The sequence below is a fragment of the Xiphophorus maculatus genome, chromosome 7 (genome assembly GCF_002775205.1).
Source record: "Xiphophorus maculatus strain JP 163 A chromosome 7, X_maculatus-5.0-male, whole genome shotgun sequence".
Lineage (NCBI taxonomy): Eukaryota > Metazoa > Chordata > Actinopteri > Cyprinodontiformes > Poeciliidae > Xiphophorus > Xiphophorus maculatus.
In genome coordinates this window covers 27,084,186-27,108,318 of record NC_036449.1, presented here as the reverse complement: position 1 = coordinate 27,108,318, position 24,133 = coordinate 27,084,186, and the positions used below count along the sequence as shown (strand labels likewise).

General features: G+C 35.2%; 2 protein-coding genes across 8 annotated transcripts; both read left to right on the top strand.

Moving 5' to 3' along the window:
• The first annotated feature begins 700 nt into the window (after positions 1–700).
• Positions 701–9,460, top strand: LOC111609354. 7 transcript variants are annotated; one of them, XR_002753082.1, is made up of 18 exons: positions 701–926; positions 1,173–1,326; positions 2,313–3,650; positions 3,786–3,925; positions 4,069–4,273; positions 4,391–4,495; positions 4,605–4,795; positions 4,900–5,041; positions 5,271–5,918; positions 6,010–6,164; positions 6,487–6,606; positions 6,691–6,738; positions 6,944–7,027; positions 7,109–7,174; positions 7,713–7,773; positions 7,956–8,006; positions 8,079–8,256; positions 8,335–8,372. XR_002753082.1 is itself a non-coding variant. In XM_023337449.1 (14 exons), exons 1-14 carry the CDS (start codon positions 900–902, stop codon positions 7,770–7,772), a joined length of 3,567 nt encoding a protein of 1,188 aa, XP_023193217.1. In that variant the 5' UTR covers positions 701–899; the 3' UTR covers positions 7,773–7,942. The 7 variants fall into 7 exon arrangements, 3 of the variants coding, with proteins under 3 accessions (XP_023193217.1, XP_023193219.1, XP_023193218.1); XR_002753080.1 differs by having other exon boundaries at positions 6,487–6,738; XR_002753083.1 differs by lacking the exon at positions 1,173–1,326 and having other exon boundaries at positions 6,487–6,738.
• A 3,702-nt stretch (positions 9,461–13,162) lies between these two features.
• LOC111609287 lies at positions 13,163–17,474 on the top strand. The gene is made up of 8 exons (XM_023336642.1): positions 13,163–13,175; positions 13,288–13,418; positions 13,538–13,658; positions 14,805–14,971; positions 15,839–15,983; positions 16,083–16,166; positions 17,100–17,165; positions 17,255–17,474. The coding sequence occupies exons 1-8, from the start codon at positions 13,163–13,165 to the stop codon at positions 17,422–17,424; spliced, it is 897 nt and encodes a 298-aa protein (XP_023192410.1). The 3' UTR covers positions 17,425–17,474.
• Positions 17,475–24,133: the final 6,659 nt, after the last annotated feature.

The window sequence follows — 24,133 nt, the reverse complement described above, 5'->3', positions numbered from 1 at the left end:
GCGTCCAGAGAACAAAGGAAGTGGTTCCTCCAAACTTTACGGAGCCATCCGCCCATCCGCAAACTTGAGGGTGTTGATTAAACTCCAGGATCGTCTTTCTTACTTGCTGTCGTATCAAAAATGCCAAGGTCGGATTTTTTACTTGAAGTGTATTGACTATTTGTCCCGAAAACTTAATTCCAAAATCGAAAAAATTCAAATCTCAAAAGTGATCAAAACAAAATAAAATAAACTCAAACAGTCAATACTGGGCATCATGGGTTCTGGTTTACGCAGTCCAACAAAAGGTCAAACAGTCAAAATGCTCTTAGTTTACTTTTATTCAGTCTTTTGCTAAAACAAGTTACAGGCTTCGGATAAACCTATCCTAACTCCTGCACCTGTTCTCACTGATAAAACTGACTGATGACAGACGGACAGATAAAAAACCATAAGACCACCCATATGCCTCAAGACTCATCTAAACTCTACGTATTTATACTGTGAAACACACCCACTTCCCAGACTGAAATCAATTAACTAAATAAGTGAATTACTAACCAAAAACTTATTTAGAAACAACAAAATAAACATTCTAATTATAAATCAACTACAAAACAAAAAAATAAACTAAATAATCTACATTCTAAACTTTAACTGAAAATAATGGAGAAATGGCTCCTACAGCCCCATTGAATGGCCTCAGTTGGTCCCTGCTCTACCGAGAGGGTCTTCGCTGCAGCCTGCGGAAAGGGGCGGTGACGGACCACTGTCAGTCTCATACCTTATATGGAAATTGGACTATTACATTCCGGAAATGAAGGGGGCGCTATTTTCACAGTCACTAGTATAAATACCTTAAAGAAGCGGGGTAAGAAGTTTGAGAGGTTTCACCACTGACATTTGCCACGCGATCCACAATGCAAAAACCAGGAAGTCAGCAAAAGGTACTTTCTACCGTATTAAATCCTTTTTTTACAGAGTAAATCAATACGCTTTTCTAGATTAGTTAGAAAATATAATTGACAGCTGTAAACGAGTGAAATTCGTAGTTCGGGAAGGCTAATTTTAGCATGTAGCATAGCTAATTATTTCGTGCAGGCCACCGTTAGATAAAAATCTAAAAGTAGAAAATGTATAATTGAAAAATGTATTTTATGCTCAAAATTTGTTTTTTTATTTAAATTTCACAGATGCACGTATCAATTTGTAACACTGGGATCGGAGCTAAAATTGTTCCGTACTGCATGAACAACAAGTACTACTGTCCCCTTTGCTCATACAGTGCGGATGAGTCTTACAAGGTTAAGAACCACATTGCAAGAACTGCTGTGGTTCAACATAACGGTATGGAAAAATACACTAATGAATGTTTTTTTTTACACACTTATCAGTTCTCTCGTGTTTTTATTTTATTTTATTTTTTAAGGTTAATATTTTTTAAAATATGTTTTTGTACACCAATGTTCAATTTCTGGAAAGTCTAATATTTTTTATAAACTAACAGCTTTCTTTATAAGCTATCAGCTGCCATCATAGTACCCAGAGATGAGTACATCTCTGGGTATTTTCAATGTATTTCAATGTATTTTTAGTAACTGTGCAGCAAACTACACATTTAAAAGTAACAAAGTATTTTGTGAAATGGCTATTATTAAGTACTGTTTTACTGATTATAACGTGCAATGTAATATTACCCATTTATTTAAGCAGACATTAATAAAAATGAAGTTATGTGCACTGTTAGGTATTTTAAAACCAAAAAGGAAACATTTTAATACAAGACAACAAATTAAGGTTAGAGGAAACCTAACATAAACAACTTTTATCTGTGTATCGTGTTTAAATTTTTTGTGTATTAAAATGTGTTCTTCATTCAGTGAAGTTACTCACATTATGTTGCATGTAAGAGTATAACATTTTGAAAAATGGTCCTAATTATTTATTTTTTTGTCAAAATTACAGAGTAATTGAGTTAATCTGATTAGTTAATCTCTGCCCATGGCTGTTTGAGCAATATCACTTCTAAAATTTAAATTCATTTTTTGCAGAATATATATTTGTTATCTGGAAGCCATTAATTGTTAAATCCTACAAAACAGTAACAATGTTAAGGAATGTACAGTGATTAATTCAAACATGGCTTTTTTTCTACCAATCAATTGTGTATTTAATAGCTACTACTTTTATTGTAGTAGCTATGAGGCTACTAAGAAAAACAGGGATTCATTCTCCCTGTTCTGAGGGATAATGAATCACATCTTGTTTAAACATATCTGCAATGTATATAAATGCTTTTTTAAAATTTTACTCATTTCTTTTTGTTACTGCAGAATTCCATATCTTCAGATGTGGCCTACCATGTAGAGACACCACTCACTTCCATTGTCCTTACTGTTTTTCCACCATTGACAGAAGGGACAGGTTTGTTAATCATTTGGTTAATCACAGAATGACTTTTCACATGGTGTCCAGCTGTGCAGCAGCCCAGCCACCTGTCCACCTACCAGCTACAGACATCCAGGCTACACAGGCGCCTGTCCGTCCAGCAGCTACAGACATCCAGGCTACACAGGCGCCTGTCCGTCCAGCAGCTACAGACATCCAGGCTACACAGGCGCCTGTCCGTCCAGCAGCTACAGACATCCAGGCTACACAGGCGCCTGTCCGCTCAGAAGATATGATTACATGTGAAATGTGCAATCTGCGCCTGAGAAAAAAGAATCTTCGTATTCATTTGAAAAGAAAACACCATGAAAAAGTGGAGCTGATTTCACAAAATCATCATTTAAGGAGTCAGTGTGTGGATGCAAAAAAAGGTGTTTTTGCTGTTCAGAAATCCTTTTGTGGTCCATCAAAACCTATACATGTAATCAAAAACACCTGGTCACAATTTCACAGATCAGAGTGTGAGCTTGACAGGTGTAATGTGAATGCACAATTTGCCAAGCGAAGTGGGATTTTGCCTTTTGAGTGTGAACACATTCAATCATTACGCTTTTGTCCACGCGCCACAGACTCAGAAGGACCTCTGTCTGAAACTACCCTCAACATCCTGGTTGACAACTTATGGTTCAGTGTTAAAAGAAAAGAAGAACTTTTAAAAAATCAGCAAGAGGCGCTATCAAGTAATACGCCGTTTTCAGTTCTTCTTTTTGGCAGTGGGACAGACACAACTTTTCACGTGTCTATCTTTGAACCAAAAATGGCATTTTTCAGCAGACTTGGAAGGGTGATTGTCACTTACGACAAAGGAAAAAATACCTGGCATTGTGCATGTACAGAGGGCAAAAGGTCCTGTACGCACAAGGCTACGGCAAAGTGGCATCTTTTTGAAAAAATGCCAGACATGTTCAAAGCAGCAGTACATTCAGAGGAGGATGTTATGTGTGGGACAACAGTATCAGAATGTCAGGAGGAAAGTGGTTCCATTACTGATGATGCAGCAGAGAGGATAATCAAGTATTTGATTTACCACAAGAAAATACCTGCTGATCTTCCTGACAGTCTTATCACCAGAAGTAGAGACGCCAAGTCTCTCAATGGGTTCCCCAAACATCTGATCCCATCAGAGACTGAATGCACAGAATGTGGACAGCACGCCAGTCTTGGTGACCCTCAGTTGTTGTCTTCCACTGCTAAAATAGTGACTCTGACAGGAGTAGTTAAAGGTTAGTAATTTAATGTACTCCGCTGTAAGTACAAGTGCACAGATTTATTTTTATTTCCATAAGAATAATATTAATATTTTAATTCTATCATGTCAGCATAAGATCTTAATAGTAACCTTTTTAATATTCTCGTAGGTATATCAACATACAGGAAGACTTGCCCCAACTGTTCGATGGTTTACCGATATCAAGACTGGGAAGATGGTATTCACAACTTCAACGATCACTTGCTGCTGTCCATACATTTTTGTCTGGTACTGAGGAATGCATTGCAGGTTAGTTGCATTTTTTAATTATTTGTGTAGAATGTGGATATTATTTTTAACACAATACAATAAATGGTTAAACATGCATTAATGAGCTTTTCATCTAAAGGCATCACTGTGACTTTGTAAATGTGCCTTACTTATTTCTGTAGACTCACACTGCTGTAAGTCGCATAATCGAAACTATCGAATACACAGAAGGAGAGAACTTTCCTTTCAAGGATCGAATCCTGCAGGCATATCTGTCGTTTGAAGGTCTAAGTGACCATGATTACCAATACTCATGTGATTCATGTGGGTATCATCCTGCAATTGTTGTCATGGATCTACATAAGAAAGGTGTTTTCAGCATGCCAGGTAGGTCTTTATGTTTGAAACCTGCATGGATCAAAATACTGTTATTTGAAATTTTTGACTCATCTGAAATTAACATTAAAAAAATAAAATCCTGTGTTTTTTGTTTTATTTTAATAGTTAGTGAAATACCAAACCCACCTCAGCAATATAATGGCGAAGTTAATGCGCGCTCATTTTGGGAAGCGGTTACTATGGAAGTGATTAGCCGTGGACTTTATCCACGTAAGTCTGGTGTCTACTCAACAGATAAATGGGAAACATTTTGTGTACCAAGTAATTCATGTATTAATGTGACTCAAATGTTTTTCCTTGTCTCCATTGTATTTCTCAGCTGGCTGCAAGAATCCTTTTGTTGTAAAGCCTACTTATCACAACTGGTCCCCCTGGATTGGACCACAGACAAGACGATCTGACATTTTGATCAACACAGAGAGTGAAAAAGTCCACTTGCCTGATTCCGACAGTGATGTAGACCAGTTTCTCACAGAAGAGCGGCTTGCAGATGAGGTTCTCAATCTCAAGGTAGTCTCTTTTTTTTATTTATTTTCAGAATTTTCCGATTGTGTTTGTCTTTCAGGACAGTTAAATAATATTAAAAATAACTAACTTTTGGTTTTATTTTAAAGCTACCTGAGATCAGGAGACTCTGCAGTCAATGTGGAATTGACAGCAGAGGTTCTAAGATGGATCTTGTGCTCCGTCTGCGGGACAAAATGGCTTCTAGAGCCACATATAACAAGGTTTTTGAGAAAGTGTGGGGTGCCTCTGGTAAGTGTGTGACAACTCCTAACAGAAAATGTGTTAACCCATAAGAAAGTATGACCTTGAGAAAAATAGAAATTACCAAAAAAACATGCCTTGTGTATCTGCTATTTTGAACATATAACACGTTGTCATAGTAATGTCAATGCTATTGTTAAGCTTAATTTAGTACACAACAACAAGGACCTAGATAAGTTGTATGCTGTACTAATAAGAATATGATTTGTTGTTTCAGGTGGATGGGCTGTAATCACTTGTCCCTGTGGCATTATTTATTCTGTAAAGTTTAACCTGAGAGCGGAGAGCCCTAGAGACTTTGCAGACCTTCTTTTATCCTGGAAGTTTTTTCCCAATATTACAGTGTATGACTACCCCAGGGGATTGGTAAGTCATCTAAAGAAGAGGTGTGCTAAGGATACCCCATTTACCATCCACGATGGTAGATTGGTTGAGGCCACCCCTGAAAACATAAGACAAGCTACTGAAAAAAAACTTGCTGTAAACTTACCCTGGTTGAAGCACAGGAAAGAACCAGAAGACAAGGGAGGGCATCCTGTCACTGGCTCATTAGAGCATTATTGTCTGAGTGACGTTTTCCACCAAGGCAATAGTAAGGATGAGAAGGATGTCTTGCGGAAGATTGAGATGGTTCCGGAACTGGCAGGAAGATTAAACAGCCAGTGTGCAGAGCAACTATTTGCAGGCATGAGGAAAAATAACTACTTCCTGAATATGCTCAACCCATCCACGCACATCTTTCTGCAAAGAAACATCCTCCACCATTTCAATCTTAGGAAGAACACAAAAACCAAACAAAACATTCTAAAAGTTGCGGGGCCGCATGCAAATTTGGTCCTAGACAAAAATGGATGCATCATAATGGGTAATGCTCAACTTTTGTGTTATCGTTGTGGTAGTCTCTGAAATTAAAGCACAACACATATATTAATGTAGGACTGTTTCTGTTGATAAAGGCTGTGAGAAAAACCAGCAACATGCTTGCAGTTTGGAAGCCAGCGTTATTCAAACTCACCAATGTTCTCTTGATGACTCTTTGACAAGCTTACAAACAACTGGAGCAAATAAATTCACCTGGACTCAAAAGCCTAATAACACAGAAATTACTTTGGTAAATATTTATATCAATTTTGCTTGGTGTTTGTTTTTTTAATATTTCTTTCTGTGTTTTTTTTTTTTTCAAATAATTTTTAGTACTTATAGTTGTGACATGATCAGGTGTTTGAATTTTAGTTTAAAACAAAAGACACTGCACAACAGTGTTCCCAATATTTTTCTGTTAGAGACATCTGTTATGATGTGAAATTTCTAACAAACAAGCAGTATAAGCACATTGTAAGTTGTGGATATCAGTAAACATACTTGAGGAATGCATGATATTGTGCAAAATTAAGTTAATAAAATGTATTTGTCTTCCATTTTTCTTTCCTAAGCTTGCTCAAGTATTGGACCAAACCAGAGATCCAGCTGAATATGTTGCTTGTGTTGATGGGCAGGTCCTCACCAGAGGAGACATGTTCACTCTTGGTTTATCGCAAGACATGAATGGGCAGGTGAGTTTAAATATTTTTCAAGCCATATCAGTGTTAAAGTTGTTTTTTATGTTGTTAAAATATGACTGCTACAATTCTTCAAAGATTCTGAACTCCTGTCTGAAAGTTGTTGAAAGAATGTGCATCAACAAGGTATGTCAATTTATGTAACCTACATTTGTTTCATGATATTTGAGAGGTTGGAATCGTATAAAAACTAAAAGAGTAAATCTCATAAACGTGGAAATGAAAAACAATGTCAGGCATGGTTTCGGATGTGAATTTAACATAGATGACAAAAAAGTGTCTCTTTACTTTGAACTTCTTGATTGTCCCTTTTTTATTATTATTTCTCTAGGGCATCAAAGTTTTTGCAGGAAACAGTCATGTAGTCCACACCTGGTTTCCACCTCTTTCCCTTGACCCAGCACAACACCTACCAGTACATCCTGTTGATAAATTTATGTTCACCTTTGGAGGTCAGATTCACCACAATATATTAATTATTTGATTTAATTGGAAGCCGCAGGCACAAGATCTGGACTGGGTTCTGATTCCTGTGTGGCATCCTGGACATTGGACACTATGCGTTAGTACAATACTTATTTGATATTCACCTTCATATTTACTGCCTTTCTTGAAAGTAGTCAAATTCATTCATTAATGTGCAGTAGTGTTCACCATCAGTGCGACATATTATTTCAGATTCTGAAGCCTAAACATAGGGAGATTTTCTTCCTTGATTCTATCAATGGCACTGGCTTCACTGATGAAAACCGCATCAGAACATTAAGGTTTTATAGGAATAAGTTTGAGTGTGGCATGTGTTCAATATGTTGTTCCGTTGTTCCACGGAGGCAAAGGTTCAGCATTAATCTTCATTTTTATGTAACAGTAAATATACAAATTGAATTTGTGAATAACATTTTAATGTCTGAAATTTGATAAGACACACATTTTGTAAGCAGTTTCTTGTTTCTTTTTAACAAAGACATGGGTTAAAGCTGGACCATCAAGAGACCGTTCTGTCTCACATCTGTCTTGCATTTTCATACATCTTTATAATTTTTATGTTGTGAAATATACCCTTGCTAATTTTTAACTTCTCTTATGATTTGCATCATCAGAGAAGTCTGTCTTCAGATGTCATCTGGTCCATGGACAGAATTTGTTGGCAACGATGTTGAGGTGAGATGTTATGATGGGACACTTGTGGTTCTTAAGAGCTGCTTATTTCAAACCGTTCCTGCTTTAAATGTTTATAAGCAATACTGTGGGTAAGGCTGTTGTCCTTTACCTCAATTTTATAGTTAAAGTAATGACGCATTACTTTTCTCTACCCTGTTTGAATTTTCTCTTAAACACCACAGGGATTGCCGAAACAAGGACTGTCCAACAACTGTGGAATGTTTGTAGTGATGGTAACATCCGCTTTCACCCACCATATTGTTGTATGGTTTGTGTAGATGTAATAATCAAAATTTTCTCAACAGTATGCACTGTACTTTGTGATGGGAGCATCATTTGATTTCAGCGAGGTAAAGAAAAAGATGAGAGTCTATTATTTCTGTTTGATATTTCATTAAATTTCAACCTGTGATGTACACAGAATGATATGATGACAATACGAAGATGGTGGTCTCTCACTCTCTTGACAAACTTCCCTGTGAAGTAAGAACAATAATGTACCACATCATGTTACAAATATGACAGTTTTTTTAAGAAAACATCCCTTTGTCCTTTTTAAAGGTCCAGAGAAGAACTGCAAAAGGAGAGAAAGCGGAAAAAAGTTGAGGAAAGGGAAAAATGTGAGGTGAGTTGTAGCTAAAATTCATGACTTTGTATTTTCAAATCATGTAATTTCTATTCACAGTACACTTTTGGTGTATGCTTATTTTTTTAAGTCTGAAATAAAATCAGGATAGAACAATTAAAAGGGTTGAATGACTTTTTATGTTATTTGGGCTTGCATTAATCTTCCACTTAAAAAAATCTATATTTTTACAGACTCTGTTTGCTGATGACCACAACTATGCCAAAGCAACCGAGGCACAAATTGAGGTTAGTTTTTAAAAATATGCATAACTAGTAATTTTGATTTGTGTATCTTTATGTGCAAATGAAACTACAACTCTAAATGATTTAGGCAAAAAAAAAAAAGTAAAATGTATTATTTGGACAGCGTTTTTTATACCATTACAGATGGATAGGATAAGGTACTGACAGATACTAAGTCTTAATTATTGTTTCATGCTCGTCACCATTCAGGTACAAAGTATACCGCCAATCTTACAGGTAAGATTCATTCATAATCATGTCATAGCCATTCTTCCAGGATAAGTCTTGCAATGCACCTGTTTTTTTTACTATCATTATTTTCAGATGCCTTTGATTGTCCTGGAAGCTATTCTCCAGGAGGTAATACTGGCACAGGGAGACACAGCTTACCTCACGTTGGCATTGACATGCAAGTCCTTTGAAGCCATTGTGTCTGACCCAGTGTTCAGGAAGAAGACTCACTTTGCTTGGTTGGATGGTAAGGACCTTTCACTTTTTTCACCTAAAACATGTGAAATTAGATTTCCACTACATAAAATAAGTTTTTCATTAACAGGTGAGATCAACTGGGAAAATTTTTCTGAATCATTCAAGGCAGAAAACAGGATTCCTTTTGCGGTTATCCAATGTTCTTCCTGTAACCGGCAGTATAAAGACTCTGTGGGCTTCACCGGGCATGGAAGACGAGGAGAGTTCCCTCGTTACTATTGTGATGGCATACCTGGACACTGCCCTGAATGCCAGTACTAAATGCAAGGAAGATATTAGTTTTTTTTCTTTTTTTTTTATGATGAAGCACATTTGCCTTTTTTCTTGTTCAGTCATTTGTTTTTGAAATATGTTAATAAAATATTATGTACATTTTTGAATGTTACTTTTGTTGTAACTCATTTGATTGAAATTATTTAGTTTTTATAGAAATGGTGTCATTTCCACACAGTTACATTGTGGCTGTATTTTGTTGTAGAGTAGAGCCAATAAAATGGTTGTAAATATATTGTAACAGTGTTGTTTAGTATTTGGATAACCTTGATTTAACAATTTAAAATACATGCTAAGTTCATAATTTTCAATATTTTATATGTGTAAATACAATGTTTCCTATACTTTTTCAACAATGACTGGAATCAATACAAATTTCATTTACAAACCTGACATACGGCACAAACAGAAACACAAATGTTTCTGCTTGTTTTAACAGTCAGAATGAACTGTTTTATAATAAAGCAAGCACATACAGAAACATTGTTTAGTTACAAAGTTATAATCCAAACATAAGATTAAAGGTAAGCTGAGCAAAAGTAGAGATCAGGTGGAAGTGATGGAAGCTCAGGTGAGGAGCAGTTGCACATCAAGCCGGAGTTTCTGAAGGGTGGAGGAGATAAGACCGGCGCCGTGATCAGGTGAGATGAAGACAGTTATAGTTACAATTTACACAGGTTTAATTTATGTATCCAGTGAATTTATTAAAAAAAGGTTTTCATATAGAAAAAAATAACTCCTGAACAGCAGATCATTCTCTCTGGCGGTGACCAGCGCAGCGTCTACGGCCGGGTCCGAAGATTATTTCTTATCAAATAAAATTTCTAAAACCTACTTTCTGTGTGAGTCTTTCCAGGTTGAAGCTGAATTTAAAGTTTTAAATGAATCACTGGGTTCTGCAACAATTGCATATTTAAGGTCTTTGGAGCGCAGTTTATAAATTGATTGCAATTAGAATAGATTTGTAATTTCTAAATGGAATAGTGGGACACCAACCAGTTTACTGGTTAAGACATTATGGTAAACAATAACAGTTGAGCTTGTTAGAAGTTCAAAAGTCATTTAATTTGTTAGTGAATTATATTCAAGATATGAATAATAAGAAAAATATTTGGCAAATAAACAGAATTGTGAATGAACGGACCAGGTTGGCCAAAATTGTTGACCAAACCTCTTTTCCATCTAGTCCTTATGAAATAATGAAAAGGACATTGTATATTAGATTTTAACTTATTTATTTTAAGAATACCATTCACAACATCTAAAACTATTATTTGAATTTCAACACCAGCAAGTATTTGTTTATGGATGGACTGGCGATGTGTCCAGGGTCCATCAGCAGCTCTCACCACCCCGCTATATGTGTATAATAATTAATGGAATGGATAGATGTGTTCTTAATGTAATGTACATTTGTCTCTAAAATATTAATTTAATTTGTTTTATGACTTTTGTTTGGGATAGTTAGGGTGTAAAGATAGATAAATACATCTCCATGATTCCTTCTTTTAGATTGTTTGTTAATATAATTTTAACATCCGAAAAGAAAGATTTAATAAACGTAATATATAACGTATCTCATTTCCTTAACGTTTAATTTGTAATTAATTTTAAATGTTAAAAGTGTTATTGGGTGTTTTGAAAAGTTTTGAAAGTGTAAGTTTTGAAAGGGGTAGTCAAATAAAATGCGTTATTATTATAATTATGAAAACACGGCGCACCCTTCATTTCCTTATTATTGTTTATTGTAGATTGTTTGTTACTAATGTAATTTTAACATCCGAAAAAAAGATTTAATAAAGATAAAAAAGCGGACATACCACGTGACTGACATACCACGTGACTGACATACCACGTCACTAACATAACGTAACACGTGGTATGTCATTTCCTAATTAGTAATTAATTTTAAATGTTAAAAGTGTTTTTGGGTGTTTTGAAAGGCGTTGTGAAATAAAATGCGTTATTATTATTATAATTATTAAAACACGGCTGGTACAGGAAATGGTGTCACTGGCGCCCCCTTCATTTCCGGAATGTAATAGTCCAATTTCCATATAAGGTATGAGACTGACAGTGGTCCGTCACCGCCCCTTTCCGCAGGCTGCAGCGAAGTGTACTTGGCTCTACCTGCTAGCAGGCTGTTATCAACCGTTATCAACCATTCTATCGGTGATAACAGCCGCTTGTCGCTAATAGAACCTTTTTTTAACCTTTTTTTTTAAAAACCTTTATCTATAATTTATCTGCGAATTTGAACAGGATATTAAGAATTTACTAAAAATACAAAAGCCAAACGTATCCGTCATAAGATTTTAATTAGGTATTGTAATAATCGTTACAGTATTTAAAAACAACTCACTAAAATCTAAAACCGGAGTTTTTTTTTCTGTTTTGTTTATTTTTGTTCGCTTTTTTAAAGACCTATATTTCCAATATGCCTTTTATTTCTTTGGATTTTTTCCAATAATTCACTCAAAATAAATGCCAAAATTTAACATACTTGGTTAATTTTATTGGATCTTTACAAGACGTGTTCTCTCAATACATGAACAGTATTACGTGTTTTTATCTTCCGGTCGTGCAATTTTATTTATATATATATATATAAGCATACAATGAAATTAAAAGGTATATTCTAGATTTATGTAGTGTTATGAGTTGTCCAACCTCATAGCCTTCCACTAGGTGGCTGTATGTACATCCGAAGTTGCTTGCAATCCATTAATAATGATAAGAAGAAGTTAGGGTTGGCCCTAATCTTATTTTTAATTTAAAAAATTACTAAAATTAAAAAATACGGATGGATTTGCTCATATGATTATATGAAAATCTGTGTTTGTACCATATTAAAATGTTTAATATTTGTATTAGTAGTAATAATAATAAATTACGGATTGCACCCGACAAAACATTAGAGAAGAAGAAGAAGAAGAAGAAGCTTACGTCATTCGACGCGACACTTTCCACGGTCGGAGCTGGTGAGTAGCCCCTGAATCTGTCAAATAAAAATGTAGTAAAAAACCTCAAAAGACCGAAAGTCTACATTTATAAATCTGCTGATGGTAGTTCTATGAGTTAATGTTAGCGAGTATGTGGCACAGCATGTGTTTGTACAGATTTAGACACGTTTTTAACCCTATTTGGTAGAAAAAAGGGCTACTTTAGCTCGCTAAAGTAGCCTCTTAAAAGCCAGTCAGGTTCAAATGTAGCTGTCCTTCATACCTTTAATAACAATGTGCTAAAATTTTGTTTCATATATCTTAAAAAACCGTATACTTTTCAGTATACTAGTTTATATCAGTATATTGATTTAATGTTAGGATTCTATCATACAGTTCATTACATTTCATCGTTTCCCACAGTGTATTATAAGCCCTGAGGCCATCATTCTTTATTTGTTGCCCCACCAGGCTAAGCATTGTTTATTTATTTAAGTCTTTGTAAAACGTTTGCATTTTCTATGACTTTATAGTTATTGTTCAAGTATTAATCTTCCAATCTTTCAATAACACATAATTCTCAAAATGTAATTTCAAATTTTCCGTCAACTTTTAACATTTTTTATCTCAAAAACATGACCAGCTACAGGATGACTGACTGTCATAAAACTCAACCACCGGGCTTACCATGTTTTCTGGGGGATACCCTGCAAGCACAATGCATGCTAATATTTATTGATCACATACCAGAAAAAACAGCTACCTTCTGTTTATTCATAGTCATGGTTGTATTTTCTGTCTTTGTTTTAGGTTCAATGTCAAGAAGAGGTATGTGTAGCATCTCTTAAACATTGAGCTATACAGCAAGATCTAAGAAAATATGTGTTTGTCCTGAATATTATTTTTTTATATCCTCTGCTTTTTTTCATTTCATGATAAGAGAGAACACATATCTCGGAGGAAGCGAAGGTCTTCCTCCAGAAAGCCTATAAAGAAGGGATGACCAGGGTGGGATCTCCACTGGTTGGAGCGGCATCCCAGGCCACTGGCTTGCCACCGTTTGTCATTGATGTATGTTTACCAAAGTTCTTTCTAGCCATTCAATTTCAGAATTCAGAAGGCAAGATGCAATTTTATATAAAAATAAATTCAAGCTTCCTGTTTTGTAACAAGACTTTTGTGTTTTTTAGAACTGGATTGGAAACTATAGAAGAAAAAAGCCATCTTCTTCTCAACCTAAAAACAAGAAGTTATACACCAAGGACCTGTCTGGTTACAACCTGTTCTGCAGGGATCAGTTAAAGAACAAAGGTGAGAGAGGATTTACTGTAGCTGTTATGTTGACAAGCATTGTTGTGTGTATAGCTAGCCTGATCATTGCAATTCTCACTTACAGCACAGCCTTTGCTTTCTCCCCTTGACTCGGATTATCTCCCGCAGACGTTTCATTGTGCCAATCAGTAAACAGAAGGAGAAGTTGTTAAGACTGCCAATTTTCTGTGCTGTTTTAGAATTGCAGTCCGCCTGTAGTTGTAGCAAAGTAAAGGAAGCCATTCAGTCTTTTTGGCCTTCCAAATATGGAATTAACATGGACAGCTGCCTCGATGAGCTCAGGTCTTCTGTCTTTGTAGTGACAGATTTTATGTATTTATTTATTTTATTTTATTTATTTATTTTTTTGCAGCGAATGCAATTTCAAGTAGAATTTTTGGCATTGAACTGGCACATGACATACGTCACAGACAAACATTAGCGATTGGGTAAAATTTAACACCTCTACAGAGGTGTTAAATGAGTGTTAAGTGAGCAATAGTGTCTCAATAGCCATAGCCCAGACCCTCTGGATGCTTCAATGTGTAGTACAATGGGTAATTTTTTTACCAGGCTATTCATAAACTTAATTTTTGGAAAAAGTATCTTGCCTTAGTTATTTTGTAGTTGTGTAATACTTGCATTGTTCTGTTCGATTTACTTTCTAGAACAGTGGTTTCCAAAGTTGATTCTCAAGGGCTGGAACCTTCATGCCCTTGAGCCATGATTGAATCTAGGTTAACACACCTGGATTTAATCATGGCTCATTAGAAGGCCAAAGAAGAAAATTGACATGTTGAGGAGGTTACAACCACCAGACAGAGAAGTAAAACAAGCGGTCCTCAAGGACCCAGTTTGGGCACCCCTGTAATTGGCTCTGCTCTGCTCACAGGAGCCCTTGACTGTTATTTTTTATAAGCCATTCTTACGAAACAAATCTGACTTGTATTGTCTAGTTTATCTCGTCAAATTACATTTGTGAGATCTTGAGTACTTGATGAAACTTTTCCTATTTGCCATGTAATGTTAGAGAGTTTCCTTAACTTTATCAAAATCTACACCCATTGAGTCTGGGTGAGCCATACGAGATCTGTACAATGTCAATGGATTGCTTGCTGTTTTTCTTTGTTTTGTTTTTCCTGCTAGGAAGCCTGAAAGATATTACACAGAAATGGTCCACTTTGGCAGAAGAGCAGAAGAGGCAATATGCGGAGGAGACAGCAGCTCTAAAAGTTCAGCACACTTCAGATGACATGAGCCCAGATATGCGATGCCTGAAATTGAAGAAGCACCTAAAGCAGATGAAAATAGAGGTTTTCCATATATGCTAAGACCTTAAGAATGTTTTCAAGCCATTTAACTGTATATTGGAAATAGTGTTAGGAGTTAACCCTGTAATCATTGGGTTTCCAGTTTGAATGCCTACTACGTCTGTCTTAGTCGACATGCTTTGGCTGCTAGTGGTGCCAGTGCATGACAGCCTCACTTCTGTCAGACTGCCTGAAACCAGCTGTGGCTATAACCCTATTGGGTGGTGAGCTAATGCCCACCACCATCAGTGTGTAAATTACTTAATGTAGTGTAAAGTCCTTTCAGTTCCTCTAGACTGAGTGAAGCACTATACATTGCTCCACATGCCATTTATTATTTATCTGTGATAAGATACTTGCGCATGACATATTTAGTCTGTGCTTGCAGTTTACCCCACTTAACTGTTTCACGTCATAAAAAAGTGTTTAATCATATAAGGTAATGGTAATAAAAGGAAAATACATTTTCATATAAAGATTTAATTTGATAACCAAAAAAAAAGGTGACACAATAATTTTCACTGTTAAAAATGGAATTAGCATTGCTAAGTTTTTGTATTATTTTGCTTATAAATTTATAAGGGTCACATAATTTTTAGGCAAAGCATAGTGTTCTAATTGAAAATAAAAATTCAAAGACTGCCTTGAATGTATTAATGTCATCTACCTTTTGTTAATATGTGTAATAGAAATATTGAATGTTTATATTACATGCCATATTTCTATGTTTTATTTTTTACTGTTTTATGTTTTATTTCTTACTGACTTAAAATAATGAAAAATTTCTAGCTCAGTAATTTTATTCCTATCCTTTGTAATGTTATGTATATTTGCTGTTTTGAATGACTCTTCTTTTGATCTTTGTTGAAGGTTGCCAGTCTTGAGAAGCTTGGTGTAGAGACTGGTGTAATGATGTATGACCATCAAAAGCCTTTCTTAGAAGTCCTACAAGTGAGCAGCAAAGGTGCTTCTTCGTTCTTTGACATACTGGACAACTTTGCACTGCATTTCAAAGGTTTTCACAAACTGACAGGGATACCTCAAACTTAAATAACAGCTTAGTGGACTTAATATTTCCATGATCTTTTCTCTCTTGTTTGCACTGTGTTTTAAGGAAAATCATCATCTACTTCTGCTGCAAAAGAACCGGTTGATTCAATGGTTAAGAAAGTGCAGGAGCTCTTCAACAGGAAATACAGTAAGAATACATTATCATACTCTAGTAATTTTAGTAAACTCTAGTAAAGACTGTTGAACAAATGTAGTTGTGACAATTAGCAAGTTGGCAAGTCTCACAACAGCTGATGTTCCCTCTGAACAATAGTCACATTCACAAATGCGGAATACAGAAATATTTTATTGTGAGCTGTTAAAAGTAATAGTTGCAGCTGGTGTCACAGCTGACATATTTCCGAATACTTTGCAGCACTATGTTTGGTTATGTTTTATTGCTTATTCAAACCACTTGAGGTGGAGACCATCAGTCACACAACAAAACACAGAAAACTCTCATTCCCCATGTACATCAACCACATTTCCAGCTTTAATTACACATGCAAACATTAAAGAAATTATTAAATAAGATGTACCACAAAATACAGTAGTACAGAACTAAAGCATAGATGCTTATCTTGCATCACTTGTTTAACTTTAAGGAAGTAGAAGACATCTCAAATTACGGAACTAATGAATGAGCAGGCAATAATTTGTTTTCAACATAAAAAAATTGCAGAAATAATTACATACAAATCACACTAACCAATAGCTTAAAGTAGGGGTTCCCAAAATTGTTCCTCACTGGCCAGCACCTTGCATTTCTTAGTTCTGTTCCTGGTTTAATGCAAGGCCTATGAATAGGTTGACATGATGAAAAGTTTGTAACTTCCACCGGTGAGAGAACTAAAACAGGCAGGATGCCCATCCTCAGGGCCCTAATTTTGACGACAATGAATAAATAAAAAGTATTAATAACAAAACTGTTTCAATATGTTTAAATATGCTGTTTACACAGAACTGATAGTAACGCTTGAGTTCAACATATTCCCGTATAAAGTATAATATGTTAAACGTTACTTGAAGGTATGACCTACCTTGAGATCACATTGCAACTAAACTGTTAATTCTTCTTTAGATGAGCGGAGCGTAACAGAGCCTATGGGTTTGACGGAAGTGCTGTCAAGAGAACCGACTACAGATGGTATGCATTTAAATAAATTAAGGCATTATGTTTCTTTTATGTTTTTTAAACTACATTTGTCAATAAATGACTTCTTTTTCTTTATTTAGATACTACGGATGTTTGCAACATCTGCCACTGTCTGTTCAGTGATGAGAAAAAAAATGCCAAGAAGAAGTGGCGTGAGTGGCGACGTTGCAACACATGTGAGCAGTGGTCACACCTGGCATGTGGATTCAAGAAAAACTTGTGTCGTCATTGTCAGACTCCCAGAAGTTGAGCCTTGCTATGTCTTTCAGAGCGAAGGTGAAACATTAACATGTTTAACGTTGAAAAATTGTCTGCACTGGGACTGCAAAAAAGACACTTCTAATTTGGTCACAGTTGTGACATCTGACAGCTGTCAATGTTAGCATTTCCTGTAGTTTTTTCTTAAACAATTGATAAATGTACAATGCATCAATAAAAGCTTTTGTATTGAAAAGATATTCTGTCAAATGTGAGTGCTTTAAATAGTAACAAACATTTGGGTATCAAACGAACACATCAGTGAGCATGTTAGCTGAACTCATTACTATTGCACTTGAAAAATTTCCACATGGTAGCACAGATAATACCCGTTAGCAAAAGAATGAGTAAGATCTTTCCTTTTAAATAAACAAATTGACCAGGTTAGAAGACGACACGTTCAGGTAAAGGCACTTTCTCCCTTCGCGAAATCGTTAGGACAGGCATGTTGATAGGACACAGCTGGAGAAGATCCCAGTGTGGGATGCTGTAGTTCCACAACGTCACATTACTATTGGTTATCAATGGGTGACACGCCACGTGACCAGTTACACACTTTTTGCCGCTTAATGAAAACTATTAATACGATTTGACATTAGGATTTCATTCTGTCTGATAATTTCAATTTATGACTGTATTAAAAAAAGAGGATCATTTAATGCTAGCTTTGGACAAAACCTTTGGGTCCTTCCTCCTCTTTTAATTTAGCCCGGGATCGAGCGGCGTTCTCCATGAGCGACCCGCAACCGCGTGCTGGTAAAACGAAACAACAACAAAACATGTTGACGTCACAGATCACAGAGTTTAATCTCATACAAAGCAATCGACAACAAAGCTGCAGAGGAACAGAGATATGCATTTTCTCATGAAAATAAAAAACACACAAGGGGTAGACAGACAAACACAAAACACATAAGACAGACAAAGGCGCCCAAAATGTGGAGGAAAAGATGGAAAAAAAACTCTCCGTTGGCTTGCTGACTTGTACTTTTTTTTGAAAGAGGTGTTTCCCTATTTAATATATGCAGTCAAGGCGTTCCGTTCTTTGACCAATTAGAAACTTAGAAACTCCCCTCATCACAGCCCCGATGTCTGGTTTTTGTCTAAGTGAAAGGGCGGACGACTTCGTCTTGGGCCGCGCCAGGTACGAGGGAGAGGCGCCAAGAAGTCTCTTCCCCCTTTTCGGAATGCAAATTTATTGCTCTGTCTTCAGCGGGGGAGGCAAAGGGCCCTGCTTCGGCCTGCTTCTTCAGCTGAATTCCCAAATGTTCAACAGAAAACTGTTCCAAATAAGAGTGTTGGCTATAACTGTTACACATGTCGTAGATTAACTGTATCAAGCATTAAAAATAATCATTTTTTCTTTAACAGTCCCCCTTTTGAGGTCTGAAAAACAGACCTCACTAAAATTGATTAAGCCTTCTAATACAGAGCCAAAAACTGTGTATTAAACTAAAAGAAAAACGAAAAAAAACCAAAAAATGAAAACCAAAAGAGTGACGTACCCTAATTATATCCAGTCCCCCTTTTTAAACAAAACCCAAGGGTAAGAAATACTTATCCTCCCAAAAATAAAATCATAAAACAAAATTATCACAATAGAACCAAAAACACAGGACAAACAAAACCCAAAGTATAAAATGAAAAAAAATAAAACAGGAACATACATAGAAAAATTAGTAAGAAATGTCTGCAACTTAAAGGACAACATTCACCACAAAATTACAATCTGTCAAATGAGAAACACACAAAATTACAATCTGTTGCTCGTCTTTTTCTGTTTTTTTTTTTTTTTTTTTTTTTTTTAAATGTCCATGAACAGTCTCTCAAAAAAATATGAAGTCTTCGTCAGGAATTGTTCAAAAAATGCGCGCAAAAAAAAAAACGAAAGTCCTTTCCAGAGTTCACAACGAACGAAAAAACACGCAATAAAAATTAATGTCGATCCTCTTGCAGCCTGAACTCCTCGGTTGGAAACCTCAAGTTTCCACCTGAGCGTCCGTTGCTCACTGAAAATGGGATTATTAGGTCAATATTACAGAGAGATTTCAAGGAGAAAATGAAATCTCCTCGTGAGGAAACTAAATCTCGTGAAATGACCTGTCACAGGTTATTAAACAGACATTTTGTTTTCAACATGAATTCCATTAGCATCAGAAACACCATTACAACATTCTTTATTATCATCTTCATTAATGTCAGTATAATCAAACGATGGTTTCACCTAAAAAATAAATTTGCTTTGTTATTTTCCATCCGGGAAATTATTTTAATCCTTTTTATCAAAGAACGCAGACTTTGAAGGAGACCACATCCGCAGGGCACCAGGAAACCAGCTGCAAAACTATAATGACAAAACAGAGATCAGATTTATCCAAAGGCATCATTCATTTGTGTAATTCAACACAAACATCTACAATTCACTTTGTGTTCAAGTGAATCCTCCAACGCTCGTGGCTCTGTGGCTGTTATCTTCGAAATAAGCGTGAAGCCGCTTCTCCAAGCAGCCCCACCCCCGCCTCGCATGACACAGCTTGTATGACAGAGTCCAGAGTCCCACCTGGGGCTCGGAGCTCCAGGGCAGTCTGTGTGTAAAACCATGAGCAACACATCACTTGAAACCTTATCTCCTACTTTGTCCAGTTCTGTTCATCAAATGGTGGATGTGATCCCTTCAATTTACGTTTCTATTATGTTAAACTATTGTTCCTACCCGATGGAAAACAGCAAAACCTTGTAATCACCCGCTTCAAAAGACATGTTTCCAAAGTAACGTTTTGCCAGAATATCAAACAAATGCAGACCTTTTCTTAAACCAATCTTGTAAAAATAGGATTAAACAAACGAAACAAAACAATAACAAAAACTTAAAAATGTAGTTGTAAAGCTTACATTTACCATCAAAAATGAATAACAATGTGAATTAAACAGTCCAGTTTAAATTACTTTTATAGAACAAACTAGATCTTATTGGTCATTTATCTAAATCATTTTACATGCGTTCCTTAAACAAAATTCAAAAGAGTTAGACCTGGAGAAATTATAATGTAAATGTATGCCTTAACAAACCGACATTACCTAGGCTTTTACTTGTCGTCGAATTTAAAGTTTTATCCAAATTCGTTGTAAATGGATGTAAATCAAAAAATCAAAATCAAGTTTAGAAAAATCATTATAATCCCGCCTGTGTACTTTTACTGATTAGTGATAACTTTAATCAAGAACAGATTCTTCAAAACATTTCTTAAAACATTCATGCTCCATTAAATTAATGCTCTGAAAATGGCTGACACAATAATATTTTAATTTCTATAGTTATTTTCCCAAGGTAATTAACCAAAATATGCTTCATTATCACTATAAATTATTCTATTGATTTCAAAATACTTTAGCCCATTTATCAGAACATCTTTTAATGGAGAACAACTCAAACCTATTTAAAATAAGCACATATATTACCAGAGAATATTTTCCTTTCACTTTTTTATGTGTAAGACAGATCAAACATGTCCTTCAAAAATTTGTTTAAGTATTATAAAAGATAACCCATAACATATTCTCCCCCTTTTTATGATGCATTATCAGCTAATGCATCACAATTCCTATGATGTGAAATAACGATATTGATGAAACAGGGTTATTATTTAAGCTGAGAAAATCCCACCGATATGCAATGTTGCCCACGTCTAAAAAGTAAACCTTTCAAAAACAAACAGAACAATTTATTGTAGCATGCTTTAAACCTTCAAGATTACTATTTTCAAAAAACATTTCACATTACAGTTTTAAAACTCAGTATTCAATTTTACTGTCATGATTATCAAATAATTCGTTGTAGAAACTTCTCAAAAATTTTCAGCAGTGTTTGACAAAACGTGTTTACCAATTAAGACTCAGTGAAGGTTTTGCATAAACGAACCAGAGAGACGGTGAAGAAAAAAAAATTCAAACACAGTTAACAAAGAAAATCCAAAAATAATAAATTGGGCCCCTACTGAAATCAACATAACAAAAAACAACACAGGTAGTAACAGAACGACGTAAGCACAAACTGACCTAACAAGACATGAGGGGAACTTAGATAACGGCTGATCAGACCATTAACACACTAAGGGGTAATTAAACACAAAATCCTAACAAATACTGGTCAGAATATCACTAAATCTCCAAATGAAAGAAATTAAACTAAAGACCAAATTTCCCCCTCCCCTTTCGAACGGGTCAAGAGGAAACTGGTGACCCAAAAGAAAGAAAGTAATTTGTTATATTTAACAAATAGACAAAGAACTGACACAAATAGCTAAATAAGAAGTCAGACTACTGAAAACAAATTTAAAGATAAAAATCTAAACTACTCACTACTCAATATATAAAGTAATATGAAAGGTAACCAGAAAATCATTTCTAAGAGAACCTGCGTGTGACAGTCAGGACAGCCGTCACAGACTCAGTGTTTGTATGTTAAAAACTTATATTTAACATTTTCCACATTATTCCTTGCTCACTATGTATTTGCTTGTTTAAACTATCCACTTTAAAGAGAAAATGTTTCACTAAAGCTAGGAAACCAAACTGCATCAAAAATCCTGTCTTATGGGATGAGAAAAGACTCTCTACTCCTTCCTATAATCTATAATGTGAAACAATACCCTAAAATTTAAACAGCCAATCTCTATGTTCCTTAGGAAAAAGAAAAATTAAATCCTTTTGTATTGTTAAATTTTACAAGTTGTATTTTTAAAGTCACTACACTTATCCGAGCAACCTCCTCTGCCAGAGCACAAATCAAATCTACAACCCACCATAAAACCCCTCCCTCACCTCTTGGAGGGGCTGATTTTATGGCAGGAAGAGAGCCGATAAGGATTTCAGGAGGAACACCTAATTCTTTATTAGGCTTTGGCACTGGAATCATCAGATATGCTTTAGTTCCTTCTACTTTTAAAAATGAACTTACATGCAGATATTTCGTCAGGAAGTACTGTAAACAATGGGAGAGAGTATAATTTGCCTTACAGCTGCTGGTGCTCCCTTGCTGAACTTCTGTGAGCAGAGGTTGCTTCGCACTTAAAATTAGTGGTATACAAAGAGGCTTCACATGTTAATTAGTTGAATCTAGTGGGGGTAGAAGTTACAGCACAGCTGTAGCTCGGTCTCCCGTGCTGAACTTCTGTGAATGGGGTTATAACTCCTCCTTGAGCTCCATCAGTCTCATGTCTAAATAAACATACTTGTCGCTTCTTCTCGTTTCGTGCTATTTATTTATTTTCCTTAATTTTCTTATGTTATTTGCAGCCCTCTCGTCTGTCTACAGGCACTATTTAATCATCTCTTATTACAGTTTAATATTGATTCTCTACAATAGTTTCATATAATGTTTTTTATTAACCAATAAGTTATTTCAAACTTAATGTTATCCTTCAACAACAAATCTTGTAAATTTTAGCAAACTTTTCTATATTTAACCAATTTCTATTTAACAAGAGAGTGACTTCTAATTTATCCTGTCTAATTATCCGTAAGTCCTGTAGATTTAACAATATTTTATCTATCTTAAAGTTTTGGTCTGTTTGAAAAAGACTGATTGTGAAAATATCTAGAGTCAGTTGCATATTGCAGTTTGTTGTTATCTGAACAATTACCTCTTACAGTTAGAGCCTGCTTCTCTAAAAATCTTCGTTTTTTCTTATCCTCAACTCATGAAAAAAAAGTCCTATTTTACTCATTGTATGTTATTCCATTTTCCTACTACCTTCACAGCCTTAGAAGGAATAATTAACATTATATCCACTATGTAGTTCTCAAGTCTATATAAATTTTTATTTAATTTATTTCATTGCTGTACCTAATCAGTTATGTATTTATCTATTCACCCATTCACCATATTTATGTATTTAACTATTAATTTGCCAAGACAGCATTTCTAGAATCCTCTGTGACCTCATATTCTTGGCTTATTCTTTCTTATTTTATTTATTTATTTATTCATTTATTTAACCTCAGAACCCATAATTTATTTTCAATTTGTGCAGACGATTTATTTTATCAAGATTCTATCCTTTAATCGCCTTCCAAACTTTACACTGCAGGTCACATCTTACCGCTGTTATCGCTTAATTTAATAATTTAGTCCAAGTTAACACAGAGGATGTTTGTAAAAACTGGAAATTTTGCACCACATAACAGCACTAGAAAATTGCTCTGTATTTTATATGACATGAAATACCCAGTGGTATTTTATCTCCAATCACACACTCTCTCACACCAACATGAATTGCAACACAATACAAAAACACAAAACATGTTACAGAAAACACAAAACACACATCCGGCCAGGTTTCATAGTCAGTCAGAATTTCATCAGTCCCCAAGTGTCAGTCAGTGGTCATTATTCTATCAAATTTTACTGTAATTTATATCAATTTTTACTAAAGTTTATATGAAATTTACTGAAGCTTCAGGAATTGTCCAATGTTTTATTAACATATTTTCATGTGTCAATTTAATTAATTTTAAACTCCAATCTTAAAGAACCTTTTAATTCCCCGTGCACGTTTAAAAAGAGAGATCTCAAAGTTATGTTAAAATCAAACCACAACCAATAATTTTGTTTCCTGGTACCAGTTTTATGTACTTAACTCCTATTTTTATTTATTTATTTTTAAACTAAAAGACCACGTTTCGCCATCGTTCTACTTTCC

Coding starts and splice junctions, on each gene's coding strand:
- LOC111609354 (XM_023337449.1), top strand. CDS start 900: ATGCAAAAACCAGGAAGTCAGCAAAAG. Junction 4,274..4,390: donor AGGTGTTTTCAGCATGCCAG/GTAGGTCTTTAT, acceptor TTATTTTAATAG/TTAGTGAAATACCAAACCCA. Junction 7,028..7,108: donor ACCCAGCACAACACCTACCA/GTACATCCTGTT, acceptor TTTAATTGGAAG/CCGCAGGCACAAGATCTGGA.
- LOC111609287 (XM_023336642.1), top strand. Junction 13,659..14,804: donor GGATCAGTTAAAGAACAAAG/GTGAGAGAGGAT, acceptor TTTTCCTGCTAG/GAAGCCTGAAAGATATTACA. Junction 16,167..17,099: donor GCTCTTCAACAGGAAATACA/GTAAGAATACAT, acceptor ATTCTTCTTTAG/ATGAGCGGAGCGTAACAGAG.